The 19,005-nt window shown below is 49.8% G+C and overlaps 2 protein-coding genes and 1 long non-coding RNA gene across 9 annotated transcripts in view; 2 read left to right on the plus strand and 1 right to left on the minus strand.

Moving 5' to 3' along the window:
* Ap3b2 (adaptor related protein complex 3 subunit beta 2) overlaps positions 1-4,357 on the plus strand; it is a 39,783-nt gene extending 35,426 nt beyond the window's left edge. For both annotated transcript variants that reach the window (XM_052761697.1, XM_052761696.1), the window contains exons 20-26: positions 43-103; positions 289-395; positions 577-805; positions 1,192-1,276; positions 1,514-1,611; positions 3,691-3,829; positions 3,940-4,357. In XM_052761697.1, the coding sequence (XP_052617657.1) occupies positions 43-103; positions 289-395; positions 577-805; positions 1,192-1,276; positions 1,514-1,611; positions 3,691-3,829; positions 3,940-4,090 (870 nt within the window). In that variant the 3' untranslated portion in view covers positions 4,091-4,357. The remainder of the gene's footprint in view (positions 1-42; positions 104-288; positions 396-576; positions 806-1,191; positions 1,277-1,513; positions 1,612-3,690; positions 3,830-3,939) is intronic.
* Positions 4,358-5,567: 1,210 nt separating this feature from the next.
* Positions 5,568-7,216, minus strand: LOC128123730 (uncharacterized). The gene is made up of 2 exons (XR_008222803.1): positions 5,966-7,216; positions 5,568-5,665 (listed from the first exon to the last, which is right to left on the minus strand). It is a non-coding gene; the product is annotated as an uncharacterized LOC128123730 (long non-coding RNA).
* A 2,554-nt stretch (positions 7,217-9,770) lies between these two features.
* Positions 9,771-19,005, plus strand: part of Cpeb1 (cytoplasmic polyadenylation element binding protein 1) — a 108,114-nt gene continuing 98,879 nt past the window's right edge. For 2 of the 6 annotated variants that reach the window (XM_052760016.1, XM_052760018.1), the window contains exon 1: positions 11,640-11,757. In XM_052760016.1, coding sequence (XP_052615976.1) covers positions 11,710-11,757 — 48 coding nt within the window. In that variant the 5' untranslated portion in view covers positions 11,640-11,709. Of the gene's footprint in view, positions 10,187-11,327; positions 11,499-11,639; positions 11,758-15,576; positions 15,750-19,005 lie in introns of those variants that run through there. The other 4 variants (XM_052760021.1, XM_052760025.1, XM_052760017.1 and 1 more) reach the window with 4 other exon arrangements.

Below are 19,005 nucleotides of genomic sequence, written 5' to 3' on the forward strand. Positions count from 1 at the left end.
GCTCCTCTTCCTCACAGCCCCACCCCCTCTTTGCTCTTTCAGCCTCCCAGCAGCAAGAGTGCCCCTGTAGCCAAGGAGATTTCCCTGCTTGACCTAGAGGACTGTGAGTTTGGGTAGTAGAGGGCATGGGGGGAGGCACCCTGGGAGCTCCAGGCCAGGGTCCTGAGGTCTGGGGTGTCTGTCCTGGGTCAACCTAGTTCCTGGGCTAGGGTGTGTCTCTCGCTGTCCAAAGTGCTGAATTTTGCTCCTTGAGCTTACTCACCTTTCTTTCTGGCCCTCCCCTCCCAGTTACCCCTCCTAGTGTCCAGCCTGTGTCTCCTCCCATGGTTGTGTCCACTAGTCTGGCTGCTGACCTGGAGGGCCTGACACTCACAGACTCCTCTCTGGTGCCTTCGGTGAGTCGGGGAAGGACTCAACTTCCTGCTGCATCCTGTGGTGTGGACCTGTGTGGTAGGAGATGGGCGTGACGCTTGGGATACCATTAAATCTAAGTTTTTCAGGATGGCCCTAGGTGAGACAGGGTTGGGGCTGGCTATTCTCTGCCTGACTTCTACACTCCCATCGTCTTCCCTCCAGCTGCTGAGTCCAGTGTCCAGCGCTGGGAGGCAGGAGCTGCTGCACCGGGTCGCTGGAGAGGGGCTGGCCGTAGACTATGCCTTCAGCCGTCAGCCTTTCTCTGGGGATCCCCACATGGTGTCCGTGCACATCTACTTCTCCAACAACTCCGAGACGCCCATCAAGGGGCTGCATGTGGGCACTCCCAAGCTACCTGCTGGCATCAGCATCCAAGAATTCCCTGAAATTGGTACAGAGGGCCTTGGGCGGGGTAGAGGAGGAGGTCCCCAGGCAGACTCAGTCTTCCTGTAGTTGCTGATATCCTCTTAGGGTCAAGCCAGATGCCTTGCTATGGGTAGACAGAGGTGGCATCTAATATGACCCACACCATGGTAGACAAGATGGATTAGGAGATAAACAAGTTCATATTAAGGCATGGTGTCACGGAGCAGATTTGAGAGTGGGTGATGGAAAGGTACTTAGGCTTCAAAAGGAAGTCAGTGACAGTCTCCAGGGGCCTAGAAAGCCAGGAATCCACAGAGGGCTAGTCTGCTCTGATAAGGGAGACTGGAGCCATACTAGGTTCCAGGACAATCATGGTCTTTCCTTTCCCCTCATTGCTTTCTGTACATCCAGAGTCCCTGGCACCCGGAGAATCCACCACTGCTGTGATGGGCATTAACTTCTGTGATTCAACCCAGGCAGCCAACTTCCAGCTATGGTATGTACCCAACCCACATACTGGTGAGAGAGTGGGCTGGAGGGAGCAGGGTCTGGGAGAACCAGAGCTAGAGAGGGTGGTAGGTGGGGCTACACTGAGTTCTAGGGGTCTGGCTGCCATTCCTGGCCCTAGGTCCTACCTCATCTTCTGTCTCTAGGCCCCGCCTCAAGGTAAGATGGGAATGAGGGGAGTGGACGCTGGCTTCATGTCTGCTTCTGTTTCCTTTGCTTTTCCCAGCACCCAAACCCGACAGTTCTATGTCTCCATTCAGCCACCTGTTGGGGAGCTGATGGCCCCTGTGTTCATGAGTGAGAATGAGTTCAAGAAGGAGCAGGGTGAGTGCTCCCTGTGGTTGATTGTACAGACGTGTGGGAGGAGCGTCAGTCCTTTAGACAGAGAGGCCCTGTAGCTTATGCCTCTGACAAGTCTTCACAAAGACTGAGGCACGTGATGAGGCGTGAGAAAGTTTGTACACAGCCCAGGTCCACACTCCAGTTGGGGACACAGTACATGCAGAGGTTGGTGGAAAGTGCTGGGAGCAGTTCTGTTTGGGACAATGGAGTCCCTATCACAGGGAGCATTAAGAACAAAACTGGAAGTGGAATGTTTGTCTAGTTCTGAGGAGCCCTGAATGGTATGCTAAAGGCATTTGGTCCTAGGATTCCAGAATGAGAAGGGGTTCCAGAAGTTACCGGGGCTCATTTTCTGGCAGTAGAGGAGTCAGGGAAGCAGGCGAAAGGCTCTGTCCTCTGCTTCAGAAAGAACAGCCTGATAGCACAGTTAAGAATGGAGGAGCCTGCCGTGGGAAGAAGGGTAGTCCTACGTCAGGGGAGACACAGGACTTCACACAGCTCTGGCCTCAATTTCTTGGGGTGTGGGGTAAATACTATAGCTAGTGATAAAGCCATTGTAATAGATCTGATGAGAGATGGCGAGGCAGGATCGCAGCCATGGCAAAAGGCATGAAGGGCTGGAATGGGAGAGAGAGTGACTGGGAAGGGGAACCTGCAAATAGCAGCCCTGAGAGGGAGAGGAGACGGACCACAGTCTGACTCTAGAATCCCAGGCTTGACATGGAAATGAGCGCCCTTCCACCTAGAGCAGGTGGTGACTGTTTACTATGATGGGTCAGAGAGCAGATGTTTAAGGCTTTGAGAGTCACGTGGTCTCTGCTGTACTAACAGGTCTGCTGCTCTCCAATAAAACAGCCTCAGAGGATACTTAAATGAATGAGTGTGACTATATTTCTAATAACATTTTATTTATAAGTTTGGGAAATTTTATTTAATTTTCAAGTTTCAAGAAATGCTCATCTTCTCTTGAATTTTCACCCAATGCTTTTTTTTCTTAAAAAAGCAATAAAACGGGCGGGAGAGATGGCTCAGCGGTTAAGAGCATTGGCTGCTCTTCCAGAGAACCTGAGTTCAATTCCCAGCAACCACATGGTGGCTCACAACCACCTGTAATGGCGCCCTCTTCTGGCTTGCAGGGACACATGTAGGCAGAACACTGTATACATAATAAATAAATAAATACATAAATAAAGTTTTTAAAAAAAGCAATAAAACAAAACAATTGCAAGCCATTTGGGTAGTGGACTACAGTCTAAAATTTGTCAAACCCCTGGTCTGCAAGAAGGAACAAGGCAGGCAAGAGAAGAGCCTGGCTAGGTTGGGGGAAGGCCATTCTGCAGCGCATGTGGGGAGGTGTGAGGATGTGATTGAATATCTGGGTCGGTGCTTACAAACACCTGAAGGCTGGAGTCACAAGCTGAGTGTGTGGGTGACATCACCCTGACAGAGGCAGTGGCGGCATGGGTGAGGGGCTGAGCAGCAAGGGCAGAATCTTGAGGAGAGCCTGCCTTCTACAGGGGAAAGGGGGAGGGCGGGAGCAGAGAGAGAGATGACAAGGCAGAAAGGTGCTGAGGGGTGCCCGCAGGCTGCGGTGACCAAGCACTTCCAGATTTGGCGTGCCAGAGTCCATGCCAACCTCAGGGAGAGCAGGTTACTAAAGAGGGACAAGACAGTTGCAGCGGCTGGAGGGAGATTTTGGAATCCTTTTTGGAGGACCTTGGCTGGGAATAGGGAGAGAGCAGGGCCCCAACATGAGGAATGCTCTCCCTCCCAGAAAGGAGTTCCCAGAACAGGGTAGACTTGAGCATGGCCAGTGATGGACAGTGGCATGATGATGGTACTGGCCAAAAACAGAGGGTGTGAGAGAAATACCAAGTGGTCGGCTTCCTGAAAAAAGAGACTAGGGAAGCTTCACAGGAAGGAGAGAGGCCAAATAGAAGGCTGACGAGGGTGATCCTGACCTGCCGAGCCTGGGAGAACCTGAGAATGTTCAGCTAGCTGGTGCAGGTGCCAGCCTGTGTCCACCACAGCCTCTGCCCTCATCATGGCCTCTACCCCTAGGAAAGCTGACAGGCATGAACGAGATCACAGAGAAGCTTACACTGCCAGACACCTGTCGGAGTGACCACACGGTGGTGCAGAAAGTGACTGCCACTGCCAACCTGGGTCGTGTCCCCTGTGGGACATCTGATGAGTACAGGTACTAGCAGAGGGGCAGAGAAGGAGGGCCCCAAGCCCCAGGGCTGAGCCCCTTAGAAGCGGTCACCCTCGGCAGTTCTGAGCCCACCCCTTCCTCTGTTCCCGTCGCAGGTTTGCGGGGAGGACACTGACTAGTGGGAGCTTGGTCCTGCTGACTCTGGATGCCCGGCCAGCTGGACCTGCCCAGCTGACTGTCAACAGTGAGAAGATGGTGATTGGTACCATGCTGGTGAAGGATGTGATACAGGCTCTGACCCAGTGACTCCTCAGCATTGTGACCTCATTGGTCTTCACCTGTCCTTCCCTGGGACATTTGCTCACACGTCTCTCCCCTATCCTTCCCTCCCTCGCTCCTTCCTCCATCCTACCACCCACCTAGTGTGGGGGCACTTTCTCCCTCCCGCCCGTTTCCCATGGGTTCCTTAGTGACTCTGCAGAGGAAGACAGTAGCTGCTCCTTCAGCAATCCGTTTCCTCAGCTTTCTGTAGGTATTTATGTAGCAAAATCTCAATAAAATGTCTTCTCCCTAGGTTCTGGCTCCGCTTTCCTTCTAAGGGGTTGGGGGAGGAACTACTAAGAGCGACTCTGTTTGACCCTGGTGGCCCTGTGGGGAAGCTGTTTGCGGCTCTCAGGGAGACTCTGGTTGACACCTGAAGTGAGCACCTCTGGGCAGGAGTGTGTTGGTATCTCTGAGCATGGGTAGATGGAGCTGGAAGAATTCCTTGGTTTCTGCTGGGTTTGGTACCACTGGCCTGGAATCCCAGCACTTGCAAAGTGAAGGCAGGAGGACCAAGTTCAGGGTTGTCTTCAGCTACATAACAAATCCAAAGCCAACCTGAACTGCATAATCTCTGTCTCAAAAAGTTGTTTTTTCTTGGTCTTTTTTCTTTATGTTTGTGTGTGTGACTGTGTTGCACATTTGTGGGCACACTTGTGTGTACACATAATATGTAAGTGTGTATGTGTACATGCATGTGTATGTTGAGATCTGAAGCTGATATAATCATTCTTGCTCATTCTTCCAGCTTACTCACTGAAGCAGGGTCTCTCAATCACACCCAGAGCTCACTGATATGGTTAGTGTCCCCAACCAGCTCGCTCTGGGAATCCTGTCTCCACCTTCCCAGGCTGGAGTTACAGGTAGGCTGCCACACACATCCAGTATTTATGTGTGTTTGGGGGGTCCTTCCACTTGCCTAGCAAGCACTTTAACCACTGAGCCAGATTCCCAGCCCTCTCCCCACAGTCCTTTCCTAAGTCTGAGCAGAAGCAAGTTCCCATTAGTGGCTGGCAGTTTGCCTTGGTTTCCCTCATAAGCCCCTTGGGAAGAAGGGACTTATCATGTGGGGAATTCCCTAAATATAGATGTGCAGTTCAAAATACACCAATTATATCTGGATAGAGGGCCTGGAGACTTGCTCCCCTCCCAGCTGGCCTGTGACCCAATGGCCATCTTAGTGGAAAAGGAACAGAAGATATATAGTCATGCTTCTCGAGATACCTTTCTTCAGTCTCTTGGGGATCCTGTTCACAAATAGATTCCGGGATCAGTCAAGGTCAGCTGAGCAGACAAAGGTGCTCATTTCCAAGCCTAACGCCCTGAGTTCAATCCCTGAGACACACCTGGTGGGAGGGGAGGACCACTTCCTTCAAGTTGTCTTCTGATTTCCACACTTGTGCTGTGGCACAACGCCCCCTACCCCCAGTACACACAGACATAAAATAAATGTAGAAAAATGTAAATATAATGCATGAAGCAGTCTTTAAGATTCAAACACAAACAAAATCCAGGTTCTGAACACTCTGTCCTGAGTATACACCGTGGCACCTTGAGTACCTGACACAGAATAGTGAGGATTAGAGTTTCCACACTTGGGACAAACCTGCTGGCCTTCCCTGATGCCTTTCCCAGTGAGAAAACAGGCTGAGTGGGCAACAGGGATTCAATCACCATGTGTTCAACCAGGAAAAAAAAATTAAGATCAAATAAGTTTGGGAGGAATTACTAATTCAAATGAAGTGACTATTTCCCACAGGCCTTCTCAGAACCTTTACTATTCTAATGGGGCTTAGGACCACCCCTCTCCCCGAAGTGGGACAAGAGCTTGCACTGTTACTGGAGCTTGGTATTTTTTACCTTGGGATACTTTTCTCACAGGACGTTGTGATTGACTGTGCTGTGGAGAATAGCCTTTGGGCACAAATAGCTTGAGATGTTGAGGCAAAGCTTCTGATCCTCTGCGGCCAAGACTCTAGGTCCTTGTTGTATATCCCGGAGCCCTGGCACTTAAGTGCCCATCTGCTCAGAAGTATGCCAGGGGAAATAGGTGTGGCCCTCCTGTTAGGGAAGAGAACAAAAGCTGTACCAGGGGACAGCCCTGCATCTGGCTCTGGGGATTTGCCAGGCTCTGTGGCACCAGACAGCAGCTGGAGCTGCTGATTTCAGGAGAGCCTGGAGGCCCTGGATTCTACCCCCAGGATTTCTGTTTTTATCACTGTTTTGTCTGAGGTGGGACTTGAATGCTGGACTTAGACTAATTTTTACCTCCGGATCAGCTTTGATAGAGGTTAGAGGCAAATCTCTAAGAAATATCGACACAGACAGATTGGGAAATTGCTCTGTGTAAAGTACTTGGTACACAAACTTGAGAACCTGAGTTCGAATCCCCAGCACTCACATATAAATCCAATCTCAGGATCCCAGGGACTCATGGGTTAACCAATCTATCCAAAACAGTGACCTCCTCCAATTTCACTAAGAGACTATCTTTTATTTAAAAAGGGGGGGTGGAGCCATGGAGGAAGACACCAGATGTCAGCCCATGGTCTCTGCATAAGCACACGTTGGCGCACGCACAGTTATTGATCTTGGGGTACTTTTCTCACAGAACGTTTTAATTGACTGGGGTTGTGGAGAATAGAAGTTCTTAGCTATCCAGGCTATCTCAGATCTTTGAAGACCTTGGTATGCACTGAAAATATGAGTCTATAGCTCACCTTTTCCAGTTTTAAATATTCTTCACAAAGTTTTAAACTTCAGTGTGGACAACCTTATCACTGCCCTTCATATTTTACTCTTGTCTTTAATTTATAGAATTTGTCCACAGGCTGAGGCAATAAAAATGCTCTCCCCCAGGCTGATAGCATATACTTAGAATCCTAGAACTTGGGGGGGGGGAGAGAATTTCAGTTCAAGACTATCCTGGGCCATATGGTGAGATCCTGTTTAAACAAATCAAAACAACAAATGAAATAAAGATGCCCTCCTATATTCCTCTTTAAAATTCCAAGAACAGCTTTTCACATTTATATATTTAACCTATTAAAAATTTATGTTTATATATGATAAAAAGCAGGGTTGATCCACTAGCTTTTAAAAAAAATTTTAAAAAATGCACTAGATTTAAAAAAAATTATTACTCTCTGTGAGCACACACCTGTGTGTGTGTGTGTGTGTGTGTGTGTGTGTGTGTGTGTGTATGTGTGTGTGTGTGTGTGTAATGTGCAGGTGGAGGTCAGAGGACAACTTCGTGTAGTTGGTTTTCTCCTTCCACTTTTCTGAGGGTTGTGGGAATGGAGCTCAGGTCATTTGGCTTTTTGAGGACCACTTTACTCACCGAGACATCCTGCCACACTGATCTATTTTCTGTTATCAAAACAAACAACAACAAAACCCTAGCATTTCTTCAATGAAGAGCTGGATGAAACTTGAACTTGAATGAGACTTCATGTCCCTCTTCCCTTGTGGTCTGGATTTCCTGGATGATTTTTCTCTTCTGATCTCTTACAACTAGGAAATCACTTTCCCCCAGTAACCTCCTTTATTCTTTTAGCTTTCTGCCTCCTGTGCCCTGTGCTTTTATATGTGAGCACATAAAAAACTATAGTCCCTCCTGCCCCCTACGCCATGCAATTTAAAACTGGAAACAGCCCATCGGTTACACTTAAATCTAACTGCAGAGACAGTGCCAGGCATAGCTGGACTCAAAGGATGTTTGTTGACGGGGAGAATGGATAATTCTCCTGTTGTCTGCTCGTTCCTGACGCTTCTGCCAGTGACCAGCTGTGGTGACTTGACCAAGTCGTTGGATGTCTCTGCTGCCATCATCTTCCACACTGTGTGGTATATAGTGGGTGCCTTCTAGTCAGGACTGTGCTTTCTGCAGAACCTGTAGGGCTCACCAAGGATGCACCCTACTCCCCAACCCCATCCTGGGAGCAACAACTCACCTGAGGCTGTAACTAAAATCTGAACCCTACTTCTTCCCTTACCATCAGTGAGCTCTGACACGTGACATGGAAGTACACACGTAAAGGTGCTGAAGGTAACCTGGGCGTGGTGATGCACACTGTCATCACAGCACTCATGAGGCTGAGGCAGGAGGATCAGAGGTTCAAGGCCAGTGTGGGCTACATACATATTGAAAGCCTGTTCAAAAACAGGATGTGTGTGTGGGGGGGGCAGGGGCAAAAGGGCTCACCAGGTAAAGTAGCATCTGCCACCAAGCTTGATGACCTGAGCTCAAGCCCCATGACCTACCTACACAGTGGAAGGCGAGAACCGACTCCTTCAGGTTGTCTTCTGACTTCCACATGTGTCCATATAGACACACAAATACATAACAACTGTAAAAAGGGAAAGGAGGCTGGAGATGCTAGACATTGTATTTTCATAGGCTATGAAAACAGAAAACTGTACAGTTTGAGTTCTTGCTTTTCTCCTGTTGGCAAGGGGTCCTTGAGCAAGTTACTTATTGCTGCCTTTTATGGTATACTGGGGACTGACCCTGGAGTCTGGTTCGTACTACACAAGCACTCTTGATTATAGCCCCAACTCTACTCTCAAATCTGGGGTGTAAGTGACATGCAGGGTGGGGGCACACAGGCTCACTAAGTTGTCCAGACTGGCTTTGAATTTGCAATTCTTCTGCCTCAGTCTCCCAAGCAGCTGAAGCCAAGCACACATTACTTCTTGGAGCACATCTCTTCAGCTACAAAATGAGTTAACACAGTGAAACTCTTAGATGCATGCTAAGCACATAGTTGAGTGCCTGGAAAAGACTGTTCCTACGGCTTCGGCCAAGTTTAAGGAGCGTGATTTAAGCAGCAGGAATCCACGGTCAAAGTTACTTTCTTACATGCTGGGAGCCTGGAAGGTTACTAGACTTTTTGTTCAGATACTCATTCCCATAGGCCCTTAGGTGTCATTTCAAGTCTCAGATTCTTATCTTGCTTAACTTTGTGGTCAGGATGTGAAGGATCACAAATTGGCAGCCACTAAGGTACATGGTGACCTTGGATTTAAAATTCATGTGAGAGATTTTAGACATATTTGGTGCGTATCAGCTAATCCATCCCTTCCACTTATTTGTTTTTTTGAGGCAGACTTTCTTCAGACTGTAGTTCTTAGCTGCCTTCCAATGCAAGGCAATCCTCCTGCTTCATCCTCGATGGTATTGAGATTACAGGTCTAAGCCACCATGGATGGCTGACAAGCCCTTCCAGGTGTGCCCTGGGCCTTCAGAGCACTTCACACACCCTCACAGCTCCTATGTTGTTGACATCTGAGTGTGGCACTCTCTCAGAAGAGGGAGAGAAGACAAGCAAGAAACAAGATTTGGAGTATGAGGCCTATGCTGCTCGCTGGCCAAGATGGGACTTGGGGGTGGGCTGATCCTAGGGGTATGGTTTCCCTATGGTCATCACCCTTTCTGCTTAGAACTTCAGCAAGTTCTTGGGGAAAGCCCCAAGGTGGAGACTAGCCAGCCCTCACTGTCATTGAGTTCCTACCTCTAGGAGCCCGAAGACTTCAACCCCAGCATCTGTCCTCTAAGTCTCCACCAACACCTTCAAAGAGACCTGGCAACTTCCGAGCTCCATTCATCATTCTTTACTAGTTTCCAGCTAGCTGCAGAATAGAAGCCGTTTATACACTGGGCCCAGGCTTCCCTCCTGTGGTATCAACACGCATTAGCTGGGTCCTAGTCAGATCGGGCCCGCTCAGCGCAGTCCTCCCTCTCCGCCTCCCCTGGTCTCCAGCCCGGAATGCCATCTCCGCCTCTGCGCTCGCTTGGGCTTCCGGTCCGCTCCAGCCCCAGCTGGCCCGTGACGCCTTTCTAAACAACAGCCCGGCTCCCCATGATCGCCTGCCCCGAATTTTCTCAGTAAAGCGCCCTAGCCTATCTGGCGGGAGCGTCGGAAGCGGTTTCCCCGGGGAATTGCAATCCCAAGAGGATCACGACTGTCTCTGGAACTTTCCGGAATCCCCTGACGCCTGCGCTCCCCGTTCCGGCTGGCTGGCTGGCTCGCTCGCGAATGCGGTTGCAGTCGGTCTGAAGTGAGGGCGTGTCTGCTGCAGGTGGGGGGCGCTGAGGGTGGGAGGACCGGGTCGGTGCCCTGGGGCTTCCACCCGCGAGGTCACTAGAAAAAAGCAGGGGCGTGGTTACTCGGCTTGAAGGAGGCCGCTCGGTCCCCGCCGCAGGTGCATCCCGGAGGCTGCTAAATCCGTAAGGGGAAACTGAGGCCCTGCGGGGAGAGTGACTTGTCCAGGATGACTGGGTGAGGGGCGTGCACAGGCTTGGATCTCCGGGCTCCTGGAGAGGTAGAGGTGGCCGCCCCCCGGCCTGGGTGTCCCCCCCACCCCCGCCGCCCGCCCCGGCCCAGGGTGGGCGGTGGAGCGCGGGGATGGACGGCTGGGAAGAGCGCAGGGGGCGGGGGCGGGGGCGGGGGCGAGGCCGGGCGGGGCCGACACAGGTGCGGCTCGTCAGGCCCGCGCCGCCGGCCGAGCCTTATAAAGCCGCCGGGGCGCGGAGCGGCGCGCCGCTCGCTGCAAAAATAGTGCCCACGGGTGTGCGCGGCCCGCGCCGCACAGCCCCGCCGGCCCGCCCGCCAGTCAGTCCCTCAGGGCCACGCCGGACCCCATGGCGTTCTCTCTGGTAAGAGCCGCCGGGGCGGGGCCGGGGCCGGGCGGGGCCGCCGTCCCCCGCTGCCTCAGCTAACGGTCCGCGCGCTGTCTCGCCGCCCCACAGGACCCCCCCCCCCCCCCGCCGACCGCCGCCGCCACCGCCTCCCGGGCGAGCGTCCCGGGCGGGGCGCCGGTCACATGCCCACTGTCGTGGGCCTCGTGGAGCGGTGTGGGGCGGAGTGGGGGGGGGGCAGGGAGCCTCCTCGTGACTCAGGCCTTTGGGCTTAAAGGCGCCGCGGCCCTCCGGGGGCGGCCGCTGGGGCCTCGGGGCTGCGCCTCTGCAGACTCCCGCTGGCCTCGAACGGATGTCCAGGCGGGAGCCGGCCGCGCGGAAGGGAGCCCGGGCGTCCCCAGCGCTGCCTCCTCCCGCAGCCGTCGCACGTGAGAGCCGGAGCGGCGGCGGCGGCGGCGGCGGCGGCGGGCGGCCGCGCTGGCGAGCGCTCGCGTCGCTCGAGGGGCGCCTCCTCGGCGGCCCGCGGGAGGCCCCGGCCCGCGGCGGGCGGCGCGGGGAGCCGCGGGGAGCCCTCGGGCCGGGGCCGCGCTCGGCGACGCGCGCCACGACGGCGGCGCCGACGCGGCTCCTTTAAAGCCGAGGAGCCGCCGGGCCCCTCGTGCCGGCCGCGCGCTCTCCGAGCCCGGGCCAGTCACGTGGCTTCACACGTTCGATTGCTTCTGGAGCCCGAGCCCGGAGGGCGGCGGGGGCCAGGTGAGGTCGCGCGGGCGGGCGGGCGGGGGACCCGGCTTCGAGGGCTAGCCTCGGGAACCTCGCGGGTCTGGGGGGCGCCGGCCCGGGGGAGGAGTCGAGCAGCCCGCGAGGGGGCGCAGGCGGGCGTGGAGCCTGCTCGCCCTCCTCGGCGGCGGCGGTGGCGGCGGCGTCGGTCCGCTTTCCTCGCCCCGCGGCCTGGCCGGACGCACTCATGTGGCCTCGCGGGGCTCTCGCGGCTTTCCTCAGGCGGCAAGGCCAGGTGCCCAGACCTTGGGGGGCTCGGAGTGTAGATCGATGGGTTCGCGTGGCCCCCCCAGCTCTGCTCTCGGGTGTGGGGGAGCTGTGAGGGGGACGCTGGGCGGGTAGGGCTGACAGGCCTGGGGCCTAGACGCCACCCCGGGGTGCTGGGGGGAGGCCCGCCCCTGCCTGGGACCCCTGAGGCAAGGGCACCCAGGCCGGCCGAGGGGCTTCGGTGGGCCGCTCGCCCGGTTGCTCCGGCCTTTCCCACCCGCGTGGGCTGCTCTGCGGGGCCAGTTCGCTCACCAGTGTTGAGCTTCGTTTCCAGGGGCCCCTGCAAAGGCCGCGGGTCGTGCAAGTGGCCCTCAGCACCAGGAGGCATGGCACACCTGGGCTCCAGGGTACTGCGCAGCCTCGTGTGTCACCGCCACGGTCTGTCGTGGCCCTGGGCGCCGTGCAGGCTCTACCCTAGAGTGCTCTGCCCTCAGATAGAATCACGCGTGTGGAAAAAGTCGGAAGCACCCGAGACCCGGAATTGCCCGGGGCTGCCTGCCTCAGGCCGCCCCATCCCCCACCGCGGCCTCCAGGCCCGACTCTGAGGAACGCATTTCTCTGGCAACTGCTTCCTTTGGTCTCCCTGGCTACCGTGCTGCCTCCCCACTCTCCTGGCACCTGGGTAAACTGCTGGTCTGCGTCATTTGCTGGGGCCAAGGCAAGTGGGTCGGCTTTAGTGCTCTGGAAAGGCATGCATGCACCGGCTTTCTCCAGGCCCCCATGTACCAGCGCAGACTTTGCAGAGGAGAGTTTTTACTTTCACACTCCGGTTCTCTGTGAGTGTAGAGATACAAACCATGTTTAAAAAAGAAAGAAAGCAAAAAGGAAAACAGGCAAAACAAAACCTCAGAAATACAAGCTGGTGATTCTTTTCCCGGTATGTAGAAAGGGATGGACCGCTGACTTCTGATGCACACTGGGGCTCCAGCCTGTCAGGAGCCCTGAAGGACAGTAGTGTTCAGAATTCACCACTGATCATTTACCCTTCCTCTTAATAACTTGCCTGGGATTCACAGGGCATTTTCTGTGTCGTTTATCATGCCCCACCCCGCAGTTCGCACAATTACCTAGATTTGAGTCATTTGGCACTACACGGCCTGTTTGTAGAAAGATGACACCTGTATAGGTAAGTCAGCCTTGTAGTTTAAAAACACTAGCTCCCCGTTTCAATGATTGTTCTACAGACAGCTTTCCTGGCAGAGGCTCCCCAGTGTGGAAGGGAGGCTGTGTCAGCCTGTATAGCAGACGAGTTAGAGAGCTGACACATCAGTTAATGATCATGGGGACATTTGTAGTTAGGAATGGTCCTGGGGTCCTCTCAGTACGGGCAGCTACACTGCTGTGGCACATTTAAGCGTTCAAGAGGGAGAGAGTGAAAGAAGAAGATGAAGTACGATTGTAAGAACACCACCAAACATGTTAACAAGGAGCTATTGATAATAGCTGCCTCAATAACTATTTGCATCAGGCACAATTGACCCATTTTTAAAAATCCTTAAAGTGCGTTATAAACCCAAATTATAACAAGGTAAATAATAAACGAATTGAAGAGGAGGGAAGAGCAGTACCCACTGACCTATAGTGTATATGTATATGCCTCTCTAAAGGAAACAGTCATTAATTGATTACTGAAAAACAGAACTGCCCACTGAGTTGATGGGCCTTTGACACCCCTCCCCCCATTTTGATGAATCCCTGGCTTTCAAGTGCAACAATAAACTATTACACAGTTTGGACCAAATACAACATCTTTAATGTTAGATTCAACCTGAAGACTGATTTGGAGTCAGTCTGTAGATACCTCTATATAGAGTTCCCTGTTTTGCAGTTGAGACTCAAATATCCACTCACAAAGCTGTTAAGTGATGGAATGAGATCCTGGATCTTTTTGTTGCTTTATCCAAACCAGTTACATGTTGTGTGCCTGTCAAGGATAAAAGGTTATTGGTGATGATGTGGTCTGTGGGCTGGTCCCTGTTTTTACATCGTGAACTCTAACTGTGGTAGTAGGAATCTCCTGTTGCTGTAGAAGTCAGTATAGGTCTTCTGAGCATTAGTGCCTAGAAGGAATGTGCTGTGTCTACCATTGCATAATGTGTGTCAGAGCAGTTAGTTGGTCCTGAGAGCCAGAGGTCTGGAGAAAGGCTCCTCCCATTATGGAAGTGACCCCCCCCCCCCTTTCTACACAAGACTTTCATTTTCAACACAGATAAAATTTCAAATAAGTTGTCCTCAGATAAGGCAGATTTGAAATGATACAATTGGTTTTTAATTTTTATCATATTTTTAGTAATTGTGTGTTGGGAGTTGTGTGCATGCCAGAGTGTGCATGTGTGGGGGGATCAGAAAATGGTTTGCAGGAGTCAGTTCTGTCCTTTCAGCACAGGGTCCTAGGGCTCAGACTCAAGTATTTTTACCTGTTGAGCCATCTTGCCAGCCCTGGATTTTTATATAATTGTTTTAAGACTGATAAAAGTAGAGTGATGATTAATTTCACCTTTTCTGTCTTAACTAAAACCCCTCTAGTGATGCCTCTTAGATTTCCAAGAAGATTTAGTAAGACAAAATTTTGTGCCTCTCTCCCTCCCACTCCCTTATTCTCTTACCCTCCCCTATTTCCCCTCTCCCTTCTTACTCTCCCTCCTCTCTGTTCCTTCTCTGCAGGATCTTAAGTGACTTAGGCTGACTTTGAACTCCCAACCTACCTAGGGCAGCTGCCTCCTGAGTAATAAAGCTGGGTTGGGTTGGGTTGGTTTTTTTCTGTTGTTGTTGTGGTGGGTTTTGTTGTTGATTGATTGATTTTTATTTGTGTGTGTGTGCAGCAAATTGTAAAATTGTAAATGATAATCTCGTAGGGCATAAAAGGACCCTGACCCAGGAATGAGGGCCTGGGTCTTTAATTTTGGGCAAGGCTTAGAATCTTAATATCAGCATCACATTTAGTCATGCTAGTAGAGGTTGGAAGGGTCTAGAAGGAAAATTTATTTTAGTATCTTGTTCTTAAGGCTTTAAAGGAGGAGTGAGTATATTCAAAGCCTTTGGCAATTGGCTTTTTACTCGAGAACACAAGCTCTTAATACAAACAAGGCAGTTTCTTTACCCATATTGGGAAGGTTTTAGTAAAGTTAGAAACTTCAAAATATTGCCTGGCTTTAGCCTCTCTAACATCCTTTTCCAGCCGAGAAATCGGGTCTGAGTTCAGTTTGGCAGATTGGGAGAGCAGAGCGCAGTGGGCGGGTCTGGGGCATCTGCATGGAAGCTCCTTCTTTGCTAGTGTCTGTTTGAGTGCCAAGTGTTGTGTGTGTAAGCTTCATTCACTGGTGTGAGGTCCTTTAAGATAATTGAGCTAAAATTATATCCATTTAAAGGGCAAATTCCATTAGTGAATTTGTAATTCTTGTTAAAGTTGGGTGGGAATGCATAACCAACGCCCATACTAAGGTTTAGACTCCAATCTTCAGTAGCTAGTGGTGGAGGCAATTAAAGACAGGATCAAGTAACAAATTATTTTTCTACTTTGGATAGCTGTGCTAATCTGATCTGTAAATCTACTTTTCCTAGTCTAAACTGAACTGACTCTGGGTAGAATTTTCCTCAAAGCTCCTGGGACAAATGCGAACTGGGATTGGACATAGAGCTTAGGGTGAGGCAGTTACATAAATAGTTTGGGCTTTTATCTGTTTGATTTAAAACCAAGTATTGGTTACACCCTTTCAGTGTTCATTAAGCCCTTGGATGCTGCTAACTTCACCTCCTTTGCTCCCCACATTGCAGCACTGGAAAAGTCCATTGTTTCCCCCAGCCGTTGTTTGCGATCTGTTTCCGTTAAAAGCTGCTGCTGAAAGAGTCTTGTCTTCTCAAGTACACATCCCAAGTGCTGAACGTTTTTATGTTGGCGATAGGACCACCAAGGGTTAGACATTTCTCAGTTGCAGTACACAGACTGAAAAGATTGACATAGTAAGTCTGTTGTTTCCTATTTTTTACATTCTCATTCTCTCTCTCTCTCTCTCTCTCTCTCTCTCTCTCTCTCTCTCGTGTGTGTGTGTGTGTGTGTGTGTGTGTGTGTGTGTGTGTGTGTGTGTGTGTGTGTTGTGTGTTGTGTGTGTGTTGGAGGACATCTTGGAGGAGTCTATTCTCTCCTTACACCATGTAGGTTCCAGGTTTTGAACATCAGTGTCAGGCTTGGTGACAAGTGCCTTTATCCACTGAGCCCTTTCACATTTTTATAGGATGATATTTGACTTTTCATGAGAAGTTGGTATTCACATTTCATTTTTAGAAATGACATTATAGATGTAATTTCCAATTCTTTGATGTTACAGGAATTTAAAAAGACTCTTGTTAAGGATTATGCTACGGCCTTAATATTCAATATATTTTTAAGTGATAGGGTGGGAGGGAGTGTTCCTGTTCTTTACTGACTAGTTTAGGTGAACACTTGGGTCTGGGCTACCTTTGAATTCAACTTCACTTCTTTGAATATTTCCTTATGGGTTGAACAGCTCTTTTTGAAAAGATTTATTTTTTCTGTTTTTGCCTGAATGTATATGTATATACACCATGCGTGTGTTGATGGATGGTTGTGAGTCCCTGTGTGGGTCTGTCTCACCGAATGCAAGTCCTCTGTAAGAACAGCAAATGGGCCTAACCACCGAGCCATTTCTAGCCTCGAGTAGCTCTTTTAGAGTATAGTGAGTCAACACTCTTTTGTTTTTATTTTAAGGCATTTTGTGCTGACTTTCCTTGAGGTAACTGGAGACTCCCCAGAAGGTTAGGTCTAAAGATTGATTTGAGTGCTAAAAATGGGTTCACTGTTAACTTTAGGAGTAACTTGACTAAGAGTGTTACTGGTCTCTTTATTCTTCACCAGCATGATGAGCTGGTATGGTACCATCTGGATGGATCTAACACAGCTGCCTTTGTCTCCTTTGATAAGGTTGTGAAAATAACCTTCCTCTACCTTGGGGGGCAGGCATGTGTATATGAAGAGGCTGTGTCTTTTGACACAGCACTTTATTACATCTGTGCACCCTGCATTTTAAGTTTGTGCTCTTGGGTTTGGGCTCTGATACCATCTGTCTCCTGGCTAGCCCTTGCTCCTGAGTAGTAGTAGTAGTAGTTGTTGTTATTGTTGTTGCTATCATTATTGTTATTTATTAAAGCTGTAATCATGGAAGTGTTTTAAAGTTCAAAAGCTGTTGGAGACCTGTCTTCCAGTTGATGCCAAGTCTAGGTTTTAATTTCTTACTCTTTTAATGGATAAAAAGGAAAAAAGCTTAGAATGAAAATGATTGTTTTTAATTTTATACACCAATTGGTCATATAGCTAGAACTGGAGCTCATTTCTTCTTCTAGAAGAAACCCAGTGTTTCATCTAGAATTCTTCTGCTATGTTGATTTTATTTTACTTAAAATTTCTGCTTGATTCCTAAGATTGAGGCTTCCTACTTTTTTCAGTCTGATCCATTTGGTCTCAGCACTTACATGCTTCCGTTTTATTTTTCCGTCTTGGTGTTGTGTTCCCTATGGTTCATCCTGTTGGCTCATTCCTGTCCCTCTGTATAGGGGGCCAATGAATTTCCATAGCTGTACCCGTTTGTCTGTGTGACCAAGTTTTAGGCTGTTTTTACTGCTGTTTGTTCACAAGATCTAGGCATTAGTCTATCTGATGCATGTTAAATGTAGCAGGTTGTGTGTGTGTTGATATGTGTGTGTACTAGAGGTCCACCTCTGGGGTCTTCAACCACTTTCCGTATTATTTTATAGGCAGCACTCACGGAACCTGGAGCTCACCAATTCAACTAGGCTAGTTAACTAGGGGCTGCAGGGATCCAACTGTCTGGGCCTCTTTGTCCTGGGATTACAGGAACATGCTGCCATGCCCAGCTTTTAATGAGGGAGTTGTGGATTTGAACCCAGGTCCTCATCTTTTTTTGTTTTTTTGGTTTTTCGAGGCAGGGTTTCTCTGTGTAGCTTTGCGCCTTTCCTGGAACTCACTTTGTAGGCCAGGCTGGCCTCGAACTCACAGAGATCCGCCTGCCTCTGCCTCCCGAGTGCTGGGATTAAAGGCGTGCGCCACCACCGCCCGGCGTAACTATCTGATTTTTTGATGGTCTTAGGTGACCCCTGTGAAAGGGTCGTTCAACCCTCAAAAGAGTCATAACCCACAGGTTGAGAACCACTTCAACCCTCAAAAGAGTCATAACCCACAGGTTGAGAACCACTTCAACCCTCAAAAGAGTCATAACCCACAGGTTGAGAACCACTGCTCTAGTACTATCTAGGCAAGAACTGTTGGGCTATTTCTGTTTTCTATCACACTAGGCTTGTTACAGAAGAATGCTGGAGAAGTACACTGTTGGAAAAGTTGGAAACTTCCCTTTGGAAACTTTTAGTTTCTGGAACTGTAAAACCTTGATATAATTGCATACTTTGTGTTTGCTGTGGCCCTTATATTCTTCCTTTCCTTCTTCATTACCTTTCTTGAGTATTTTTAGTCTGCTTTTTCCACCATCCTTCTCAGTTGTCATTGTGTATTCATACCTGTCACTTTTGTGGTGCTCTGTCCCACTAGTGTGTTACTCTTGCTTCCTAGACATATCTCCCTGGTACTTGGTCCTTAGTGGATTGTTCTGGATGAGAGCATTTTCATGAATCCTTTCTGTCTTCACCTTCTCAAGATAAAGAGTTTAATCAGGTCTTTTTCTCTTCACTGTCAAAACTCTCAGCCACTCAGTCATTTCAGAATTTGGGGTTTTAAATTTGGATTAAAAGCAATTCCACACAAACAAAAACAGTACACACACACAGTGTAATATGACACTCCGGGAATTGAAAAGTTACCAATCAAAAAAAGCTCCCTTCTCATCATATGGCAAGGGCCACTTAGAATAAATAAAGTCCCCACTTTAAGGGGTCATTTGTCTAATGGGAACACGGGCATGTAAACAAGTTATCTGCTATATTGTAAGTAAAAGTAAATATATACAAAAATAACATAGGTGGTAGGTATGTAAAAAATTAAAGGCTTTGCCAAAATAGGCTTAGAGAGAAAGGAATGATAATTATGTTTTTAAAAAAATGTGTTTATCTGAGCAGCATGGGATAGAAGGTGACTTTTAGGGAACTAGTACAATATCACTAAAATTTTAATTCAAAAGTGTACTATAAAGGAATATACAGGAGAAACAAATGCATCTGACTATAAAAAGGT

The sequence above is a fragment of the Peromyscus californicus genome, unplaced genomic scaffold (genome assembly GCF_007827085.1).
Source record: "Peromyscus californicus insignis strain IS unplaced genomic scaffold, ASM782708v3 Scaffold_4__1_contigs__length_199733344, whole genome shotgun sequence".
Taxonomy (NCBI): Eukaryota; Metazoa; Chordata; class Mammalia; order Rodentia; family Cricetidae; genus Peromyscus; species Peromyscus californicus.